General features: G+C 34.5%; 1 protein-coding gene across 1 annotated transcript in view; it reads right to left on the bottom strand.

Annotated features, from left to right (window-relative positions):
- Nucleotides 1–504: 504 nt before the first annotated feature.
- Nucleotides 505–20193, bottom strand: part of LOC140949682 (uncharacterized) — a 34286-nt gene continuing 14597 nt past the window's right edge. Inside the window, exons 2-5 of the mRNA XM_073398827.1 lie at nt 5895–6527; nt 4114–4224; nt 3631–3738; nt 505–2266 (exon numbers count right to left, since the gene is read on the bottom strand). Of these exons, the coding sequence (XP_073254928.1) occupies nt 738–2266; nt 3631–3738; nt 4114–4224; nt 5895–6519 (2373 nt within the window). The 5' untranslated portion in view covers nt 6520–6527 and the 3' untranslated portion in view covers nt 505–737. The remainder of the gene's footprint in view (nt 2267–3630; nt 3739–4113; nt 4225–5894; nt 6528–20193) is intronic.

Below are 20193 nucleotides of genomic sequence, written 5' to 3'. Positions count from 1 at the left end.
GATTGCCTCCGCCAGTGCAGTAGAGTCACGTTCAAAACTTAGTTCATTCTCCGACAAACATAACTGTGTTATTGTCGAATTATGTCTAATTGCTTTCGCCAGTGCACTACAGTTACCTTTAATAAGTCCATTCTGTGACAAATTCAACTGCGTTATTGTTGAATTGTGTTCAATTACTTCTGCAAGTGCGGTGCAGCCAGCAGCACCAAGGTGATTACATGACACGTCCAGCTGTGTTATTGTTGAGTTGTGTTTGATTACTTTTCCCAGTGCATTACAGTCACCAGCACCGAAGTCATTGTCACACAAATGCAACTCTTTTATTGTTGAATTGTGTTTGATTACTTCCGCAAGAGCAGCGCAGCCAGCGGCACCAAGGTTATTGTGTGACAAATCCAACTGTGTTATTGTTGAGTTGTGACTGATTGCCTCTGCAAGTGCGGTACAGTAAGCAGCACCAAGCTGATTTTTTGACAAATCCAGCTGTGTTATTGTTGAGTTGTGTCTGATTGCTTCCGCCAGTGCAGTGCAGTTGGTATGACCAAGAAAGATCGACAATTCCAACTTTGTTATTGTTGAATTTTGTTTGATTGCTTCCGCCAGCGCAAGTACTGCAGAACAGTCAGTGTGAAAGACATCACCAGACAAATCCATTTGCGTTATTGTTGAGTTGTGTTTGATCGCCTCCGCAACCACTGTAACAATACTGGTCGATATATAGGGTTGGTAAGGAAACATTATCCCCGCTTGCGAATTTGTAAAAACGAGCCCAGATTACCCGCTAACTGCAGATGAAGTTTACGCCTCTCATTTTTACATTCGTTAATGCACTGCAATGCAACGAGTAATTCATCGCTGACTCCCTTTCTTACTCTGTTTACTTTACTTGCAAAGATTTGGACAAAGGCTTCAATCATTTCTTCGCAATTCAAAGCGATCAGGCGCCATGTGAACATAAGCACCTGTCTGAGCTCATGGAAGTATCTGTCGTCGGCAAGTAGAGTTTCTAAAGAAATTTTGCTATCCAGAAGCTGGCAACTGAGGTAAAATGCCGCAAACAGTTCCTGAAGTGGTCTGTGCGGAAAGAAACAGTACAAGCAAGGTCTCAGTTTCCTTCGGCTACGTTCAACGAACAAAAATCCGAATCCAAGTATCTCACTCTCACTATCTCCAAGCTCGTTTTCCTCAAAGTAGGCCGTATTGTCGTTCAGCAGACAATTTAATGCGATCGAACCAAGCTGTTTTAGCTGAGGTTTGTACACTTGAGTGAGGTTTTCGTGTTGGGATACTGGTAATCCTCTCTTACTACTGTATCTTCTAAGAACACATTCTATTATTTCAAGATACAGCTGTGTGCCACTTTCGGGAAAAACACCATTAAAGTCTTCACAGAGAAGGCAAAGAAGTGCAGTGTTTAAAGGATTTTCTGTCAGCTGTCTTAGGTTTATGTCAAGCTTGAGTTGGTTTAAAAGCTTTCGAGCCAAACCTACTTCTGTCTTGAAGTACTTGACAATAAACGTTTCGGTATTTTCTTTGGTAAAGCCTAAAATTTCTACCAAGCTATCGCAGCACCCTCGCAGCTTTATTCCAACCTTTTTCCGTGCTGTAACCACAATGTGACACTTTGGAAGTATTCTTCCTTGAATGATTTCCTTAAACGCTGGTAACATATTAGTGGGTAACCAATCCAATCCGTCGAGTACCAGCAAGACACTTGACTGATTTTGGCGAACGAATCTGAAGAATTCCTCCTTCTCTTCTTTTGTGATATCTAGAGGTAGAAGCTGCTCTTCAATGGCGTCCCAAAGGACAGATTTACATTCATCTTTGCCCTTGACATCTCGAGAAAGAGGCTGCTCGTCAGATCTTCCCTTAATGTTTAAAGCTATATCTCGGCATTTAAGCAAAAACACCACTTGGAAGTTTGAAAGAGAATTTCCTGAAGACCTTTCTGGCCCTTGTTTCTCCGTAGCCCAATCGTAAGCAAGTTTATCACAAAATGACCTCTCTCCCATGCCCGGCTTTCCTTCAATTAACACTGTTCTAGGCTGTTGGCATTCTTCGTGGGGTCTGAAGATATCATACATGGTAACAGTTTCAAAAGTCTCTGTTCCAGTTCCTTTTTTCCTGCTAAATTTGAGATCGGTGAAAATGTCGTTAATGTTGAATCGAAACTCTTCGCACCAAGGGAAGGGAGCGAAAGATCCTTCACGAAGTCGGTAGAGTTGGCGAATTCCACCAATGACATCAACTAGATCAAAAGCACCTGGACATGAAATATATCATTGTAGTATAATATTACTGTCATGTGCAACCCTAGTAAAACACAACTGATTAAATCATTATTTCATATTTCACAACAGACAAAAAATCTTTCCATTGTGTTTTAAGCAAAAAAAAACACAATATGTCTATTTTATTTCTATTTTTTAATGTTTATGTTGAGGCAAGATGGAAGTGTAGCTTATCGGGATGGATAGTGAAATAGCCAATAGTTAACAGTTAACAGGACTGTAATCACGGTCTAATCGGTTGAAACACTTTTAGAAAACACAAAAGCAAGTCTTTTCGTACGAATACACGTATTGCTACTAGACTGCGATAACCTCCTCCCCTAATAATATAATATGACTATAATAAAGTAATAAGTAAATGAAAAGTTGAAGACGTTGAATCAAAGGCAATCATAGGATAGCCCTTGTACTTTTTACGACCATGGCGTCGATCCTTTATTTAAATTGTTATTCATTCAAAATATTTGCCCAATTCTGATTGGCTAAAAGCACACGCATAATTCACCATATCCGCTTACTGATGGCCAAATTTGGAAGAATTTTGGGTTTAACGAGGAAAAGACGTCAAAAATGCAGCCTTCTACAGGTTATTGCACCGTTAACCGAGAAGACCTGGGGACGAGGTTGAGTTGTTTTCGTTATGAAAACTTAAATGGACACTTCACTCGTTTCAAGAGTGAGAACTACGGCTGGAACTAGCCGAAATAATGGCTAAAAACATAGCAAAAACAGCAAGAAGACAACTCGGAGGGCGAAATCTGCTATTTGGAGAATATTTACGGAGCTGGACAAACCTAAACGTACACTATCGAAGATAAACTTAACATCGATGCAGGTAAGCATGTTTTAGCTATGCTTTTAAACAAGGAATTATTTTGAATGAATAATAAAGCAATTAATGAATTCGGCTTTCGTAAGATATGAAGAATTAAGCAGATCTCGGAGGGTGTTATCCACCCCGGCCTTCGGCCCCTGTGGATAACACCCTCCTAGTTCTGCTAAATTCTTCATGTCCTACTCAGCCTCATTCAATAATTGCTAAATAACCGAGCGAATCCTCGCGCGCTGATTGGTCGAGAGCTATGGTCTATGAAAGTATAGACCATGGAAATGACGTAACCTGTCACGCAATGCCGGTTATTTTGTTTTTGGTTTTTCGTAAAAAAAATAAATGTTATTGTAAAAAACAAATCGACCACAATTCTCCATGGTCTACACTCTTAAAGAACATAGAAATGGCGCCATAAAATGTTCAAAACTTTGCAGTGAAACCACTCGCCTGCGGCTCGTGGTTCCACTTCAGTTTTGAATACATTAGTAACTCTGAGGGACTTACCTTTATCCTTTAATGGCCTTAATTCCTCTCTAGGTTTTGCTAAAAGCGTTTGCAGTTGCTCGCTAGTGTTTCCTAGTTCACTTTTGATCTCTTCGAGGTAGTCTTTTTCTGTGGAATAAAGTGGCAGTAATTCAGTCATCCAGATAAGAAAGAAGTACATGACAAACGTTCATCCTAACTTGTGTAATGCGGTGAATGACAAGAACCTTTAAAAAAATTTGATCTGTTACCAGGAGTGAGATCGGTTTTGTAGAATACATGATGTGCATCTTGACTACAAACGCTCTCTTTATTATATTCGAGGAAGATTGGCTGTCTGATCGTACCTCTTTCACAACAACGCTCTGATTTGGAAAATTAAAGCAATCAGGGTAGTAAAAAAATAAAACAGTCTGCAAACAAAATAATCCGAACGCATAGGAGCTCAAAATAACGTGATGTTGTTCGTCACTGCACTCGTTGATTTGATAACGAGCAAATTACCTTTACTATGGTCTGCTTCTACTGGGTTAACTGAATCCGTCAAGCTTCTCAATTTCTCACTGATTGTCAGCTGACTTTCCAGTACTTGAACATTCATCTGCTTTAGCTGGTCTGTTTATTTCAACATTAAACATCGGAGAGTTACTTCTACCCTTAACAAGCAGAATACCGGGCGGGGCATAATCTTTATTGGAGAAGGACTCTGACGGGGACTTTTACCGCGCTACAAATGATCCCGCTTAAACGTGAAACAGCGTGGACTGCAGGATGACGACTGAAGACCGAGAAACGGCGATTAATTGAGGGCAAGAAAAGGCAAGGCTTTTTTTAGTCTATTATTTTTTCTGAATGAAAAATAGAATTTATAAAGTGGCACATAACCGATACGGGAACTGCAAAGTATACCGGAGATTTTGCCCCTAGTTAATGTTCACTGAGTATTGCTACAATTCGAACACTTGTCTGAAAAGATACGATTTAATTCGTTAACATGCATTGAAAAACCGAAACCACTATAACAACAAAATACAACATTCCTGTCAGAGAAATTTGCCCCCCGTCGAAACGAAAAAAAATCTACGACTTGTGAGGACAAAACGTACTTTTAAGCTCTTGTGTCCACTTCTTCACTATCGAGTAAACGCCTTACTCGTGTCTTCGGCATCACACAATCTGCGGTCTACTCTGACAGTGTTCCAGGCTGCGACCGTTTTGGTCGCCCTAGTTTTAGAAAATAACTTTGGCGACTGAAGTTGTGGTGAAATTTGCTTAAAGCTAGCTGCCCGTTAAAATACACAAGAAGACGTATGTAGGTCAACTTCAAGCGACTCTTAACGCACCCAAAAAAAAAACACAAACTCACCAAACGTTTACGGTAAGTAAACATTATTTATCTTTCTTTCACTCTACTTAACATTTGGAACAAAAGATACAAAATTCTGTGTTTTATGAAGCATTTCCCTCAATCACTTAAATATGGTCGAGATTATATGATTGATGTGGTGAATACTACGCGCGCTCTGATTGGTCGTTGCCCATGGTCTGTTAGAGTACAGACCGCATGGAGGACGTCACAGGAAACTTCAATCAATCAATCAGTTAATCAAAGACTTCGTTTAACTTCGAATAAAAAGAAGCAAATTTGCTTACATCTCCGAAAAACATCAGTGACACATCAGTGACACATTATGACGTACGGCAACATGGAATCTATTTTGAATGTCTGGAAGTTTATTTATCGACGTGGCATTCCGCTGCTTCGAACAGTTCGGATGGTCAGCATATAATCTCAGGAAATAACAACTACTTTACATGCCACTGAAATGCCACACATATCCTAAGCGCAGTGTTAATGTCAGTTATGTGCAGTCAATACCATCTCAGTGGCGGATTGAGATCTTCAAGAAAGTGAGGGGCTCTGCCTCGAAAATAATAATTATTAGCAAGAGCTCTTGTTATTAGTATATACACACTCACCAGTGATCTTGGTGTTTAAAGCGATCTGATTGGTTCGCTATCTCGGGCTATTCAACAATATTCACCTCCTAGGGAATGGATAATGTGTGAGCTCGGTGTTTTCCCAATTTTTGTAGAGAACGATCTTTCGTAAGTCGACAAAATCCTCGGGTTGATGTTTTTTAAGGCAAGAAAAGACCCCCAAGGATTCAAAATTGTTTTCTCGTTTATTTTAGCTAATTTTTTTTGCTCGATGGAATGTTTACAACTACTCGTCCGTTTGTAAACTCAGCGTTTCCCCCACCACTGGGATGCTTCCAACATACCTTCGATCTTATCAAGTTTGTCCTTGGTGCTCTCATCATCTTTCTTCCACTCCCTTAATAATTCATTGTAGTGTTTTTCAATCACAGGATCCATGCTCTCGGTCTTCAACTTTCTAATAGACGCTGCATCAGCACCAAGTCCTATAAGTGCATTACTTATATCTTGCCAGTAGGAATTAAATGTTGGATTATCCACGGATGCCTGGTTGGCATGTCCATAGACATGGTTTCTATAATACTTCACTCTTGCTATGTTAGCTTCAACACTTGTATCTGCAGCAGGTGGGAGACTGTCCCAACCAGTGGCTGGGGGAGTCAAGCCACAAATGTTCCTTAACAGCAACATCAAAAGTGTGACATCAAAATCTTTTGAAGATAGGGTCAAGGGATTCGTGGGATACAGCTTGTCCCATTGTGTGGGATTCAGAATTTTCCGCCTCCTAAGGTTCTGTAGTGTTGGGTGTACTGGTGGGTTAGTTAAAACTCCATGGAGTCCAGCTGGTGGGTGGATGCTGTCAAACTTGTCTCTCAATACCCGAGATCCTACATCTACTAGAAGACGACAAAGACGAGCATAATTTGTTGTTTCTTTGGTGGAGGCATATGAAGGTGTAGCAGAAGCCATTCGGGAACCTGCAAAAAATAAATGATGATGAATTTGCTTTGACATGGTTGACTCTGGTAGTATGTGCACACAGTTTTTGCGTAAGAGTGATACTGCGTTAGAACTATCTACAAAGATGACTCTAATTGGTTTGTGTGTCACAAATTTGTGTGTCAAATCCTTCTTGGCCCTCGCTCTCCCTTACTTATAAAGTACCCTAGATCAGAGATGCTAACTTTTTTCTTGGTATGTTCGAAACTAACGCTCTCACTAACGCCCCTTGGCAGCCTCACATGTGGTTGAGATATATCGATGATATTTTCATGATCTGGACAGAAGGTCCGGATCGTTCAAGAAAATATTCGTCGATTATCTCAATAACATTCATCCCACTATTAAGTTCACTAGATCTCACTCTCTTACTAACGTACCATTTCTCGACGTCATGGTGTCTCTAGTACCGGTATAATGATGATAAAACAGAATTTTTAATTGTAGGTACTAGGCAGCAGCTGGCAAAGGTTAACATCAATTGCGTTAGGGTTGAGAGGACTGATGTTTCTCCTGTAACAGTAGGTAGAAACCTAGGCTCATGGTTCGATGAGCAGCTCACTATGTCAACTCATATTAGCAAGTTATGTGGTGTTGCCTAAATTTACCATTTGCATAATATCAACGCATTCGCAAGTATTTGTTTCGAGAATCAACGGAAATGCATCTCCATGCATTTATTCACTTCTCGTGTTGATTATTGCAACAGTCTTTTGTATGGGCTGCCCAACTACCAGCTTAACAAATTGCAGAGAGTTTTGAACGCCTCAGCCGTGCCAGTTTGTAATGCGCCTCGGTTTCGCCACATCTCACCCCTTCTGCGTGGTCTGCATTGGCTACCTCTTAAAGCCCGGATACAGTTTAAGATACTGCTTATTACGTTCAAAGCAATTCACGGCCTTGCCCCTAAGTAAAATCTATGCGATTTACTAACATTTAAATCGTCTTTATATAACCTTAGATCTTCAGGTATTTACTTTCTATGCCAGCTGTTCGATCGAAGACTACGTTAGGTGCTAGAGCTTTTATGGTAGCAGCGCCAACGCTCTGGAACTCCTCCAAAAGAACTTCGTGCGATTACTCATGTGAACAGATTTAAGGCGCATATTAAGACTTATCTTTTTAGAACTGTATATTGGTGATCAATTTTACATTCGGTTACTTACTTGCATGCATATATATTCTTTTTATTGTTATTTTTTAAATGCATTATCTTTTATTTGTTTCTTGTAAAGTAATGCAGTTATAATGGGCAGCTGATCATTCTCATGTTAAGTTGCGCACAATAAGTTCACAAATTATTACTATTATTATTACTGGGGTATCTAAATGATAGTAATGCTGCGGCACATTCTGTTGATACTGGCATTAGTTAGGCAGTGAGACTTAAAAGAATAAAAAATGACATTGAATGTCCTATTTACATGTTGGAAAGTACTAGAATAATTACTATCAGTCTAAAGAAAGAACTCGTGGGAACGTTGTTTAGAAAATGATCAAGTGGTTATCAACTCTGGTTTTCCCACAGTAAATTGTAGGAAATAATAGAAATTCAGATTGTTTATCCATATATTTAATATACGGTGCACGATATTTTCTCTGGAAACACAATACTTTTCTTGCTGTTTGTCGCACTTTATTAAGTAACAGTTATTTAGCTATATATTTATAGAAAACAACAACACAAAAAACGGAAAAAAAAAGAAAGTAGGAATAAATAATTCGGTAGGACTCGAGTCCGGCACCTTCGACTCGACGCGACTACACTTAACCACTACACCACAGAGACTGATTTCGTAGTCTTTAGGAAAAGCCTTTCGTTTTATTCCTTTTCCATGAAACTTCCGCCGGCAAGATGATCGCCAGCTGCATTAACCGAGCTATTAACAGTGAAAAAACAATGTAAACGCATATTTAATTCCATGGCAATGAATGAATGAAAGAACATAATTATGCTTTTCAAAACGCCGATACACGTCCTCGTCTGCAAAGTAGGACACAAAACATATCAGGGGCACCCAACGAGGATATAGTTCAAAACCACTTAACATAGCATTGTTGAACGTATTTTAGTATTTAAACGGTAGATATAGGCATATTTTTATCCCCTAAAAACTTTTCATCTGTTCGGATTTCCTAGCTGAAAGTCTAGTGATCCGAAAATTATAGGGATCAAAACTTACCTTTTCGAAAATTTCAGCCAGGAGAAGGCTCCCGAAAATTCTAGGTGGCCTTTTTTAGGGTAAAAATCCGTTTAAAATGGGTAATTATACTATTTTGTAGATGTTCGAAAATCCTAGGAGAGGCAGGCAAGCAAGAAATTTTACAACAAATGTTCCGAAAATTCTAGTTCTCAAATCGTCTTCCGAACAGATATTTTCCCGAAAATTGCCGTTGGGTGCCCCTAACATATGTTTTGTTATCTCGATTTCCGCTGTTATATTGAAGCGAATGGTCAAAATCACATCCATTCTCGGCTCATACAGTTTCTTAAGAATAGTATTGCATGACATTTTCTCACTTTCACATCACCTTCTAGCAAGCTGGAATTTGTATATCCCCCGTGTTGCGGAGTCCAAGAGCAAATGCTCATCTTCTCGTCAGGTTTAACACCTGGACGAGTCAAAGGCTCTTGAATTGAAATCCAATCCCCAAGTTAACCATCGTACTCATCTGAAAGACTCCTGCGTGTCTTAAAATTTGGTGAGACCTCTAACCGTACTGTAGAAAATTTGCCACAAAGAAAACTCTAAGTCTGAGCAGCGAACGATGCACTCTCTCACCCACCGAACTTCCCCGTGTTTTTATTTGAGTTGTTCGTGGCGCAATGCACTCTGGTTAAATGCAATGCATTGTGGTAAAAAGTGTGGTTAAATGCAATGCATTGTGGTAAAAAGTGATGAATTCGAGAATTCGTCGCCCCTTATATATTTCCTTTAAATCCTGATTATGTTGCTGCTCGCTCCCTTCGGTCGCTCCGCAGCAATAATTGCAGTAATTGAAACTTATCTATTCACTAAACCCACAGGTAATTAAACATCAACACCTTCTCAGCTCATCATGCCATCCTCACCACACTAAGAAAGCCATTCACTTCAGCTTAGCCCGTCGCCTCCGCCGTATCTGCTCTACAGACGTTAAGTTTAAACTTCGCATTAATGAACTAAAAACATATCTTCTTGCTCGTGGTTACAAAAATACTTCTGGTACTAACGAGTTACAGACTGTAAACTTAAAGATTCTAACGATGTTGTAACCTTTGTCCTCACATATAACCCAGCACTTCCACGCATTTCTAATATCTTACGCAAACATTTTTACATCTTACACAGTCCTCTAACCGTTGCAAAGCAACCGCCTTTTGTTGCTTTCAGACGTAGCCCTAATCTCCTTGACCTTATACCGGTTATCCCTAACAATCATTTTCCGCCAGTCTCCTTCCGCTGTGGACAAAATTATGCCACTTGTCCATACATGACTAACGGCCTTACAAGTTATACTTTTTACGCTACAGGTAAAACACGCTCCATCACTTCACACATTACCTGTAAAACTAAAAACGTGATCTACAGTGGTTCAATGTAACCGTTGTAATTTACAATATATAGGTGAAACTAAGCGACGCCTCAAGGACAGATTTAACGAACACAGACGCGCAGTCGACAAAAATAAGATTAAATCTAAACCCACTACCGTTTCTGAACACTTTCTCTCTCTCTCTAACCATTCTCATTCTGACATGCAGAGTAGAGAAAATTCATTCTTCACGTGACTCAGTTCGCAATGGTAGACCACTTGGAGCCCACACAATCTGTTTGTGTAGCCGATTGTTATTTTATAGTAAATGTACTGGATTTACCGTTTGCTTCACCTATAGCGATATATCGCTAACTATTTATATAAATCAATGATAAATAAACGTTGAATTACTTTACCTGTGGTATATAGTCGTCGTTTGACCTCAAAAGCGGTTTTTTGAGCGATTTTGAAGGAGTTTGATTTCGCCGTTGACTGTTCCTTACAAATAAATAAATAAATAAATAACTTTAATAGTAACATCCTCGTGAGGTTTTTCAGGAACTATTTACAAACTATTTCCAATTTATAAAAGCAAAAATGACAATAAAAACCTCGAAATGACAATTTATGATGGTATTCTACTAAAATCTAAAGCTTATGAAGGAAATGTCTGCCTCAATAGTGTGTCTTTCAGGGCGCGCTTGAAAGATGCCAATGAGGCACTTTGCCTAAGTTCATTATGCAAGTTATTCCATATGTAGGCCCCTCTGTAGGAAAATGTGCGCTGGCCTATAGCCGTTCTGTATAGCGGAATCTGCAAAGAGTTCCGTGTACGAGTGTTACGAGTATGTATATTTGAGCGCTTGGTAAACTTGCTCGTTAAGTATTGAGGCGCAAGATCGTTCTGACATTTAAAGGTCAAAACGGAGTCTCTATAGAATAATTGTTCTTTAACAGGAAGCCAGTTTAGCTCTCGAAGCAAAGGTGTTACGTGGTCAAACTTCCTAGAGTTTGTTACGATCTTGCTGGCAAAATTCTGAATAGATTGTAATCTGTTTATATTCTGGAGTGTAGTATTAGACCATACAGATGAGCAGTAAAGCATCTTGCTAAAGACTAAAGTAGTTATAGAAATGGGTAGTCTGGTTCACTCTGGTTTTATTTCTGGCTCAAATCAAAAACACTCAAAAATCCCTGAATATGCAAAAGACTTCAAAAAAGAATGGCTTTACATAAGAGGGATTAATAGGAGGTGTGGAGAGTTTAAACAAATTATTGAAGAACAGGCTGATACTGATTCTGATTTTTTAGAAGAAGTTTTTTCATCTTCAAGAGCAAGAGCACTTGATAGAGATTTTAAAAATGTTTTGAAGGGTCAAAAAATGGGGAAACTTCAAAATATTAGTAAATTAAAGTTCAAATTAAGTGTTGTTAAGCAAATAATTGATTTAAAATTTGAAATATGTTTTCATATGGGTCACACTTTTTATGATGACTTTTTTATAAATAATGATAAATTTCTAGATTTTTTTGCGAATTTTATCATCTTTACTAACAATGTCAACATTAAAAATGAAGAAGATTTTGAAAATGATCTTTATAAAGAATATATTAGGGTAGATGAGGAAAGTGAAATTGAATCTCTAAGAGAAATTGAAAATGAATATCTAAGAGAAATTCTAAATGAAGTTCTAAGTGGAAGTGAAAGTGAAAGTGAAAGTGAAAGTGATTAAAAAAAAGCTTATAGTCTTATAATCTAATTATAAGGTTATAAGACGTCATGTCTAACCAAGCAAATGGTTCGTGGGGTAGTACTCCCTTTATAACAGATAAACAATTTCAGAATATGTCTTTAGATAAAATAAAAAATATAGTAGAAGCACAAAAAGAAGGGCTTAAGAAAGATTATAAGGAATTAGGATCAAGAAAAAGATTAATTAAACAATATAAAAAATTGGTAGAAGCAAGAGAAAAAGTAAAAAAAGGTATTGATATAAAAAAAGAAATTAAAAAACCTAAAACCCTCGTTGTAGAGACGCAACATTATAAAAAGAAAAAGATAAAAACATTTGATGAGTATTTTGAGGAATGTATAAAAAATAGAGAGATTCCCAAAGATACTCCTCCTTATTTACGTAAAGCTCTTGAGCGTGCTATTTTTGAACATTATGAATTAGGACTTGAAAAAGAAAAATCAGCTCTTGAAGACTTTGCTGTTAAATATATTATTCGAGGAATTTTTGGTTTGACTCCAATGGAGTTTTTTGAGAGAATAAATAAAACTTTAAAAGATTTTTTTAAATATCATCGAAATATAAAATTTAAGATGATATTGGTTTGTATTATGGAAAAACAAAATATTTCACAAAGTGTTGGTCTTGTAGGAATTGAAAACGATAAAGCTTACTTTCATACAACAACACATATTAATATTAAATCCACAGATGTTGACGAATTAATTCAAATATGTAAAGATGAAATTGAAGGAAATATTGAAGCTTATCAAGCAGCTGGAAGTGCATGGCATTTTAAAGAAGTTGATAAACTTGAAATTCATACTGTTGAATATAATCCAGCGAATGGGTCGTTTTACATTCCTCTTCCTGATTGGATAACAAATAAAAAAGCAATAGTTAATATTCAAAACAAAGATGAAAAATGTTTTCTTTGGTGTATACTAAGATATCTTTATCCAAGAGAAGATAATGATTTTCGAATAACAGATTTGAAAAAGTATGAAAATTCTCTAATGGAATTATTTTTCCTATGAAATTAAAAGATATTTCCAAATTTGAAAAACTTAATCCAGAAATTCCAGGAATTAATGTTTTTTCAGTTGATGAAAAAAGAATTTTTTACCCTTTGAAAATGGCAGAGAAAGACTGTATAAATACTATTGACTTATTTTTATATGAGGAAGATGGTGTTTCACATTACACATTAATCAAAAATTTTAATCGTTTGATTAAGTCTCAAAAAACCAAAAGTAAGGAAAAAATATTTATTTGTAAAAAGTGTTTTACTCATTACACTAAAGAAGAATTATTACAAAAACATATCTTATATTGTTCAAATAATGAAACAGTGGTTGTCAAAATGCCTGAACCAAAAACAATGTTATATTTCAAAAATTACTACAAACAACTTCCTGTTCCTTTTGTAGTTTACGCAGATTTTGAATGCTTTACTAAACCATTAAATAATTGCAGCCCTAACCCAGAGTATTCTTATACTTACAACTACCAAAAGCATGAACCTTCAGGATTTTGTTTGTATATTAAGGGAATAGTATCAAATATAACAATTAAACCAATTATTTATACAAAAAACAATAATGATGATAATGTAGCTGAGATATTTGTAAATAAACTCGAAGAATTAACTAAAAGTATTTATAACGATTTTTATCTTCAACCAAAACCTCTTAGTTTAACAAAAGAAGAAAAAATATCATTTAATAAAGAGAAATTTTGCCATATTTGTAAGAAAGAATTACTCACTGACAAAGTTAGAGATCATTGTCATTTTACAGGACAATACCGTGGAGCTGCTCATAACAGTTGCAATCTCCAGTGTAGAAAGCCAATGATTCTTCCAGTTATATTTCATAATCTTCAAGGTTATGACGCACATTTGTTTATAAAGCAACTTGCTTGTTTACCAGGTGATTTAAACTGTATTCCATCAACAGAGGAAAAATATATTTCGTTTTCGAAAAAGATTAAAGTTGCTGAGTATAAATCTAAAATTACTGGGGAAATGGTTTCATTGAATTTTGAAGTACGATTTATAGATTCACTAAAGTTTCTTCAATCATCACTTGCTAATCTTGTTGGAAATTTACAACCAGAAGATTTTACTAATACAAAAAAAATATTTAAGAAGAATGTAGATTTACTAACTCGTAAAGGTGTTTATCCTTATGATTATGTTTCCTCTCTAGAAAAACTATCTGAAAAAAAGCTACCTCCAAAAGAAGAATTTTACTCCTACTTAAATGATGAAGGTATATCAGATGATGATTATCAACATGCTATTAATGTTTGGAATACTTTTAATTGCGAAACAATCAGAGATTATCACAATCTTTACTTAAAGTCTGATGTTTTACTTTTGGCAGATGTATTTGAGAATTTTAGAAAAACTTGTCTCCACCATTACAATCTGGATCCAGCACATTATTATACATCTCCCGGTCTAGCATGGGATGCTTGTCTAAAAGAAACAGGTCAGGAATTAGAACTATTGTATGATTATGATATGTTAATGATGTTTGAGCAAGGTATTCGTGGTGGTATTACTCATATATCAAAAAGATATGCGGAAGCAAATAACAAATATATGAAAGATTACAATCCTGATAAAGAGTCTACTTTTATTCAATATTTAGATGCTAATAATCTTTACGGTTGGGCAATGTTACAATCACTTCCAACACATGGATTTAAATGGATGCGTGATTTAACAAAAGAAACTGTAATTGATATTTTGGAGAAAAAAAATCATAGTATGTCAAATCTTGGGAAAAAAGGTTATATATTTGAAGTAGATCTGGAGTATCCTGAAAAACTATGGACATTACATAATGACTATCCTCTAGCACCTGAGAAAATGATTGTTAATGGTGTGGAAAAACTTATTTGTCATTTTAAACCAAGAAAAAACTATGTTGTACATTATAGAAATTTAAGACAATATCTTGAAATGGGGATGAGAATAACTGCTGTACATAGAGGATTATCATTTTATCAAAGTTCATGGATGGAACCTTATATAAGAAAGAATACAGAACTTCGAAAAAAAGCAACTAACAGTTTTGAGAAAGACTTTTTTAAATTAATGAACAATAGTGTTTTTGGAAAAACAATAGAAAACATAAGAAAAAGACAAAATATAATTCTGGTGGATAATCGTAGGAAAGCTGCTAAATTAACAAGTCGTCCAAACTTTGAAAGAGCAACAATATTTGATAAAAATCTTATTGCAGTTCATATGAAAAAGACTGAAATTTATTTTAATAAACCAGTATATGTTGGTCAAGCAATTCTAGATTTATCAAAAACACTAATGTTTAATTTTCATTACACATACATTAAAGAGAAATATAAAAATAAAGCAGAATTATTGTTTACAGATACGGATAGTCTAATGTATGAGATTAAAACAAAATATATATGATATATGTCCTGATGTAAGAGATAAGTTTGACACTTCAGATTATCCTTCCAATCATGAATCTGGAATACTAACAGGAGCTAATAAAAAAGTTATTGGAATGTTTAAAGATGAGGTAGCAGGAAAACAGATAACACATTTTGTTGGGCTGCGTCCCAAAATTTATAGTTTTAAAATTGAAGAGGATAGGGAAGTTAAAAAGTGTAAAGGAGTAAAGAAAAATGTTGTAAAAAAGACAATGGATTTTGATGATTATGTTAAATGTCTATTTTCAGGTGAGAAAGAAATGAGAAGTATGAAAATAATAAGAAGTGAAAAACATGATATATATTCTAAAGAAGTTAACAAAATAGCTCTAAGTAATGAAGATGATAAGCGTATTGTTTTAGAGGATAAAGTGCATACTTTAGCTTTTAGATAAAAAATTATTTAAAAGTAGTAAAGTATTAAATAATAAATGTCTTATACAGAGGAGGAAATAAAAAAATATTTAGCTATAATTTATAATTATAAAAATCCTATTCAACAAGTTAGTAAAAAAGCACAATGTTTAAATTGTAAAAATACTAAATGTTTTACTATTTATTCTGGTCAAAAAATCTGTGATGAATGTGGTACAGAAAACGGTCATGTATTAGGATTATTTGATGTAAAAGATTTGGATAGGTTGCATTATAGAAAAAAGAGTATTTACCATAGGAAATACCACTATGAGAAAAAGGTAAGTGAAATTTCTAAAAGAATAAACCTAAATTATGAAGAAAAATGTGAACTTTACGATAAACTAACAAAAATAGATAATCATATTATGGAAATACTAAACAAGCAATACTTTAGAAAGAGAATGATAAATATTAATTATTTAACTAAAAAAATTTTGGAGGAGATGGGTTGTGAAAAGTATAAACTTATCAAACTTAAGATTAGTCCTCTAACTTTAGAGATTTATGAAAAGTGGTGGGATAGTTATAAAGGTTTAAAGAAATAAATATTATTAATAAAATGCAAATACAAATTAATCCCAGGTCCTTGTTAAATTTGGAACATATCTGTGAAGTGTTGTATAAACTTCATCCATCTGTTTTAGATTACTTAGTTGAAATGGAAAGATCTTTAGGTGATATATTTGGATTTATTGACCTTAACAATCCATCACTAAAAGAAAGAGAATTCTTAGCTAATATTGCTGAGGAAGTAGATTACTCAAAAGAACCTGAGGAACCTGAGGAACCTGAGGAACCTGAGAAACCAAAGGATCTAATTAAAATAGTAGAGGAGTTAAAAAAAGACCAAAAAGGTATTTTTTTTCATAAGCTAAGAAAATATATTCAACTAGATAGTGATGAATACATTCCTATGAAAATTTATGTTGAAGTTGAAGATCCTGTGATAGGGAGAAAACTAAAAGAATTAGTTCGTGCACTTGAAAAAACTCGTGCTCCAGAACAATTTTATTTAAATAAAAAAGAAATAGATGAAAATGCTTATTTTGCTGAAGGCTATGGTCTTACAATGAATGAGGAACAGGAAAAAAAATTTGATGATTTCTTTTGGGGTGAGGATGTTAAATCACTTGAAAAACTTTTAAGAGAAAAAAAGTTATATCCTTGATTTTTATATTTCAAAAATATAAAAAGTTCAACCCCGCGATTCACGGGGTCGACTCCAAGGCAGATGGATTAAAGGAGGCCTCAATTCAGGGCCCCCTTGAAGGAGAACAAAATTGTATAATTTGTTTAGGTAGAAAATTAGTAAAGGCTTAAAGAAATAAAATTAAATTATAAATGGAAAACACTTTAGAAAAAGTTTTTATAAATAGACATCTTGGAATCAAGTTTAACTCTTATATTGATGAAAAACTAAGGGTTTGGTTCAAAGCTAAAGAAGTAGCTAAGATACTCGGTTACCGAGATACAACACAAGCAATAAGAAAAAATGTAAGTATAGAAGATAAATATAAAGGGGGCGTCCAGACGACGGGGGGTTTACAAAATTGTGTTTTTATAAATGAAAGTGGATTTTATTCTCTTGTTTTTTCTTCAAAGTTAGAAACTGTTAATTTTTTTTAAAGATGGGTTTTTTCAAAAGTACTTCCATCTATTCGTAAGTATGGCTATTATAAAATAATGGATTCAAAAATAAAACAAAGAGTAGTAATTGATGGTGTAAAATACTACAAACATCCAGTGTTTTCTAATTATGCTGCAAATAAAAATGGAGATATTTACTCTCTTAAAAGAAAGAAAATAATAAATAAAAATAAAGATTCTAATGGTTATCTATTTTTTATTATTTGCAGTAAAAAACTAGAAAAACCAAAGACATATTCTCAACACAGATTTGTTTACGAAGTTTTTAAAGGACCAATTCCGAGATTTTTTGAGATTGATCATATAAACGGGGTTAAAACTGACAACAGAATTAAAAATTTGCAACTACTCACTCATAAGCAAAATATTGAAAAAAGTAAAAATAAGGCAATAATTTCTACCTGTATTGAAACTGGAAAAGAAAGAAGATTTATATCTATCAAAAAAGCAGCGATTGAATTAGATATTAATGCTGGTAGTATTTCAAATATTTGTTGTAAAAGAAAATCTTATAAAACAGCAACTTCAAAGAAAGATAATCAAAAATATACCTTTAGATACTTATGATTAAATATTAATTTTAATATTTAATCTATATTTTCAAATTTATTTTTATACTTCTCTACAAAGTTATCAGCACTTGATGGACATTGATCAATTATTATTTCATCTAAAATTTTAATACGATCTATAAATTCTTCCTTATCCCACTCATCTCCTCTGAGTGCTGATCGTAATTCAACGAGCACTTTCTCAAAAGTAGTATAAGCCAGTTTTGTCGTTTCTATCTTCTTCTTAAAATCCTTCTTTTTTGTAATTCCAGCAACAATTACTCCTGCACCATTTACTACTCCAAGAATAATAGGATTGAGTGTCAACCCTCCTGTGATAGTGCCAACTGCAATAAGAGATAAACTAGAAATAGTAAAAAAATTATCTAGAAATTTATAAGATTTATAAGATTTCTTATAACACCAATGTTTCTTGTGGTAATGTTTATAAAGGTTTGTTATAGTTTCTATTTGCTCTTCTGATAAAGATTTATCAATATGATTAAATTCAAAAATACTCTTTTTACTACTATTTCTTTTCATTTATTCTTTACGTTACATAACTTCCACTTAACTTTTCTTGAAGCATTACTTTGTGAAATTGCTCAGAGCCGATGTCGTAAAAGTTTGGAGAGTACATTAATTTATTTAACACTCCATCTTCAGTTGTAAAATCAAACTGTTGAAAAAAGGATTTTTGAACGGCTGGTATAGTTAATATCCCACTGTAGTTACTTATTGAAACTTTTGTGACATTTGAATTAAAATCTTCTGCCAGCCATACAACAATCCTTTGACCATTAAAACTACTTAGCATGGTAAAATTTTGAGTTGTTTTATTGACAGTTAAAGTTACTTTATTGTTTGATTTATTATAATCCAATTTTACTAAAATATTATTATTATCTGTATTTTTTTTAGTCAGGCTAAAACTTCTATTTCTCCAATGATAAAAAGAAATGCATAAACTATATTTTGTAATATAATTAGGAAGAGTAAAATGAACAGGATAACCTTTCACATTTATGCCATTATTTGTTATATCAGTTAGGTCTCTATTGGGAAGTGTAATATTAGGTTTTAAAGAATTGAAAATAACACCAGATACACCTTTACTTAATCCATACAAATCCGCATCAGTAAAGTCATAAAATTCACTAAAGTATAATCTGTAAAGACTGTTTTTAGTGTGAGGAGCTAGTTCTTTTACTAATGCAACTGTTGCAGCACTATTATCATTTTGTCGGTCAAGTTTGATATTTTTAATTTCTTTTTGATTTGCATTAATATCAACATTATACACTACTTCTGTTGGTTTGATATCAAATGCGGTGTGATAATCGTAAACTTTATCTGGATCGATATTGCTAAATGTACCCATAATACCATAAGCAACCAGGTAAACTCCTGAAAACTGATTTGGATACGTAGCCAGGTTATATCCACCCTGAAGAATATTAACCAAAATGTGAAGAAAGAACCTTTTACCAGATGTCAACTTTCGAAAATTAACTATCATTCTATGGTAGTACATTATACTTGATTTCCCTTGTGTATTAGTATAACTATGGGACAACTTTTTTATACTTACATTTCCAATTGATAATCCTTTTGAAGTTCCTTTGTCAACACTTATTTGAGTATTATTCCAAAGGTTATAATCAGTGTTGAGTATTTCCAAACATAGTGTGTAATCAATATTTGCAGCTAGTCTAAAAAAATTAATTCCCATCTTATAAATATATTTACCTTGAGAATTTTTTATTATATTCATGTAAATAACTTTGTGATTATAGTCGTGAAAGTTTCCTTTGTTTGGTGCTAAATCTCCTATACTTCTTATACCAAAACTAACTCCTCCATCCATTTCATCAGTCCATTGAGCCCCACTTGACATGAGATAAGCAAACTCATTTTTGTAATGACTTGGTTGAACTGCAGTAAGATGAACTAGATTGTCGACGTAACCTTTGTTTACTGCTTCATTGTCTTGGGTTGGTAAACCCAGATTCTTTATTTTACTACCACCAAGGTTGACATCAGCTTTTACAACCCCACTTATTACAATTTTAGGTGTGTTGATTTCTATTCTCTTAAGTGGTTTGGTTATCGCTTTTGGTAGATCAGTGAATAGCCGACAAGTGATAGCTGTGTGATTTGAGTTGTTATGCGTTCTTAGTTTTACTCCTGACATATTATAATTCCAAGACTTGTGAATATTTAATGACCAAGTGCCAGTGCGATTTCCACTTACCCAAAAGTTAGAATTGGAATGTGAACTGTCTCTGGGAATAAACCAAAGAAAGTCA

Source organism: Porites lutea, chromosome 10 (assembly GCF_958299795.1).
Source record: "Porites lutea chromosome 10, jaPorLute2.1, whole genome shotgun sequence".
Classification (NCBI taxonomy): domain Eukaryota; kingdom Metazoa; phylum Cnidaria; class Anthozoa; order Scleractinia; family Poritidae; genus Porites; species Porites lutea.
This window is presented reverse-complemented; position numbering and strand designations above follow the sequence as displayed.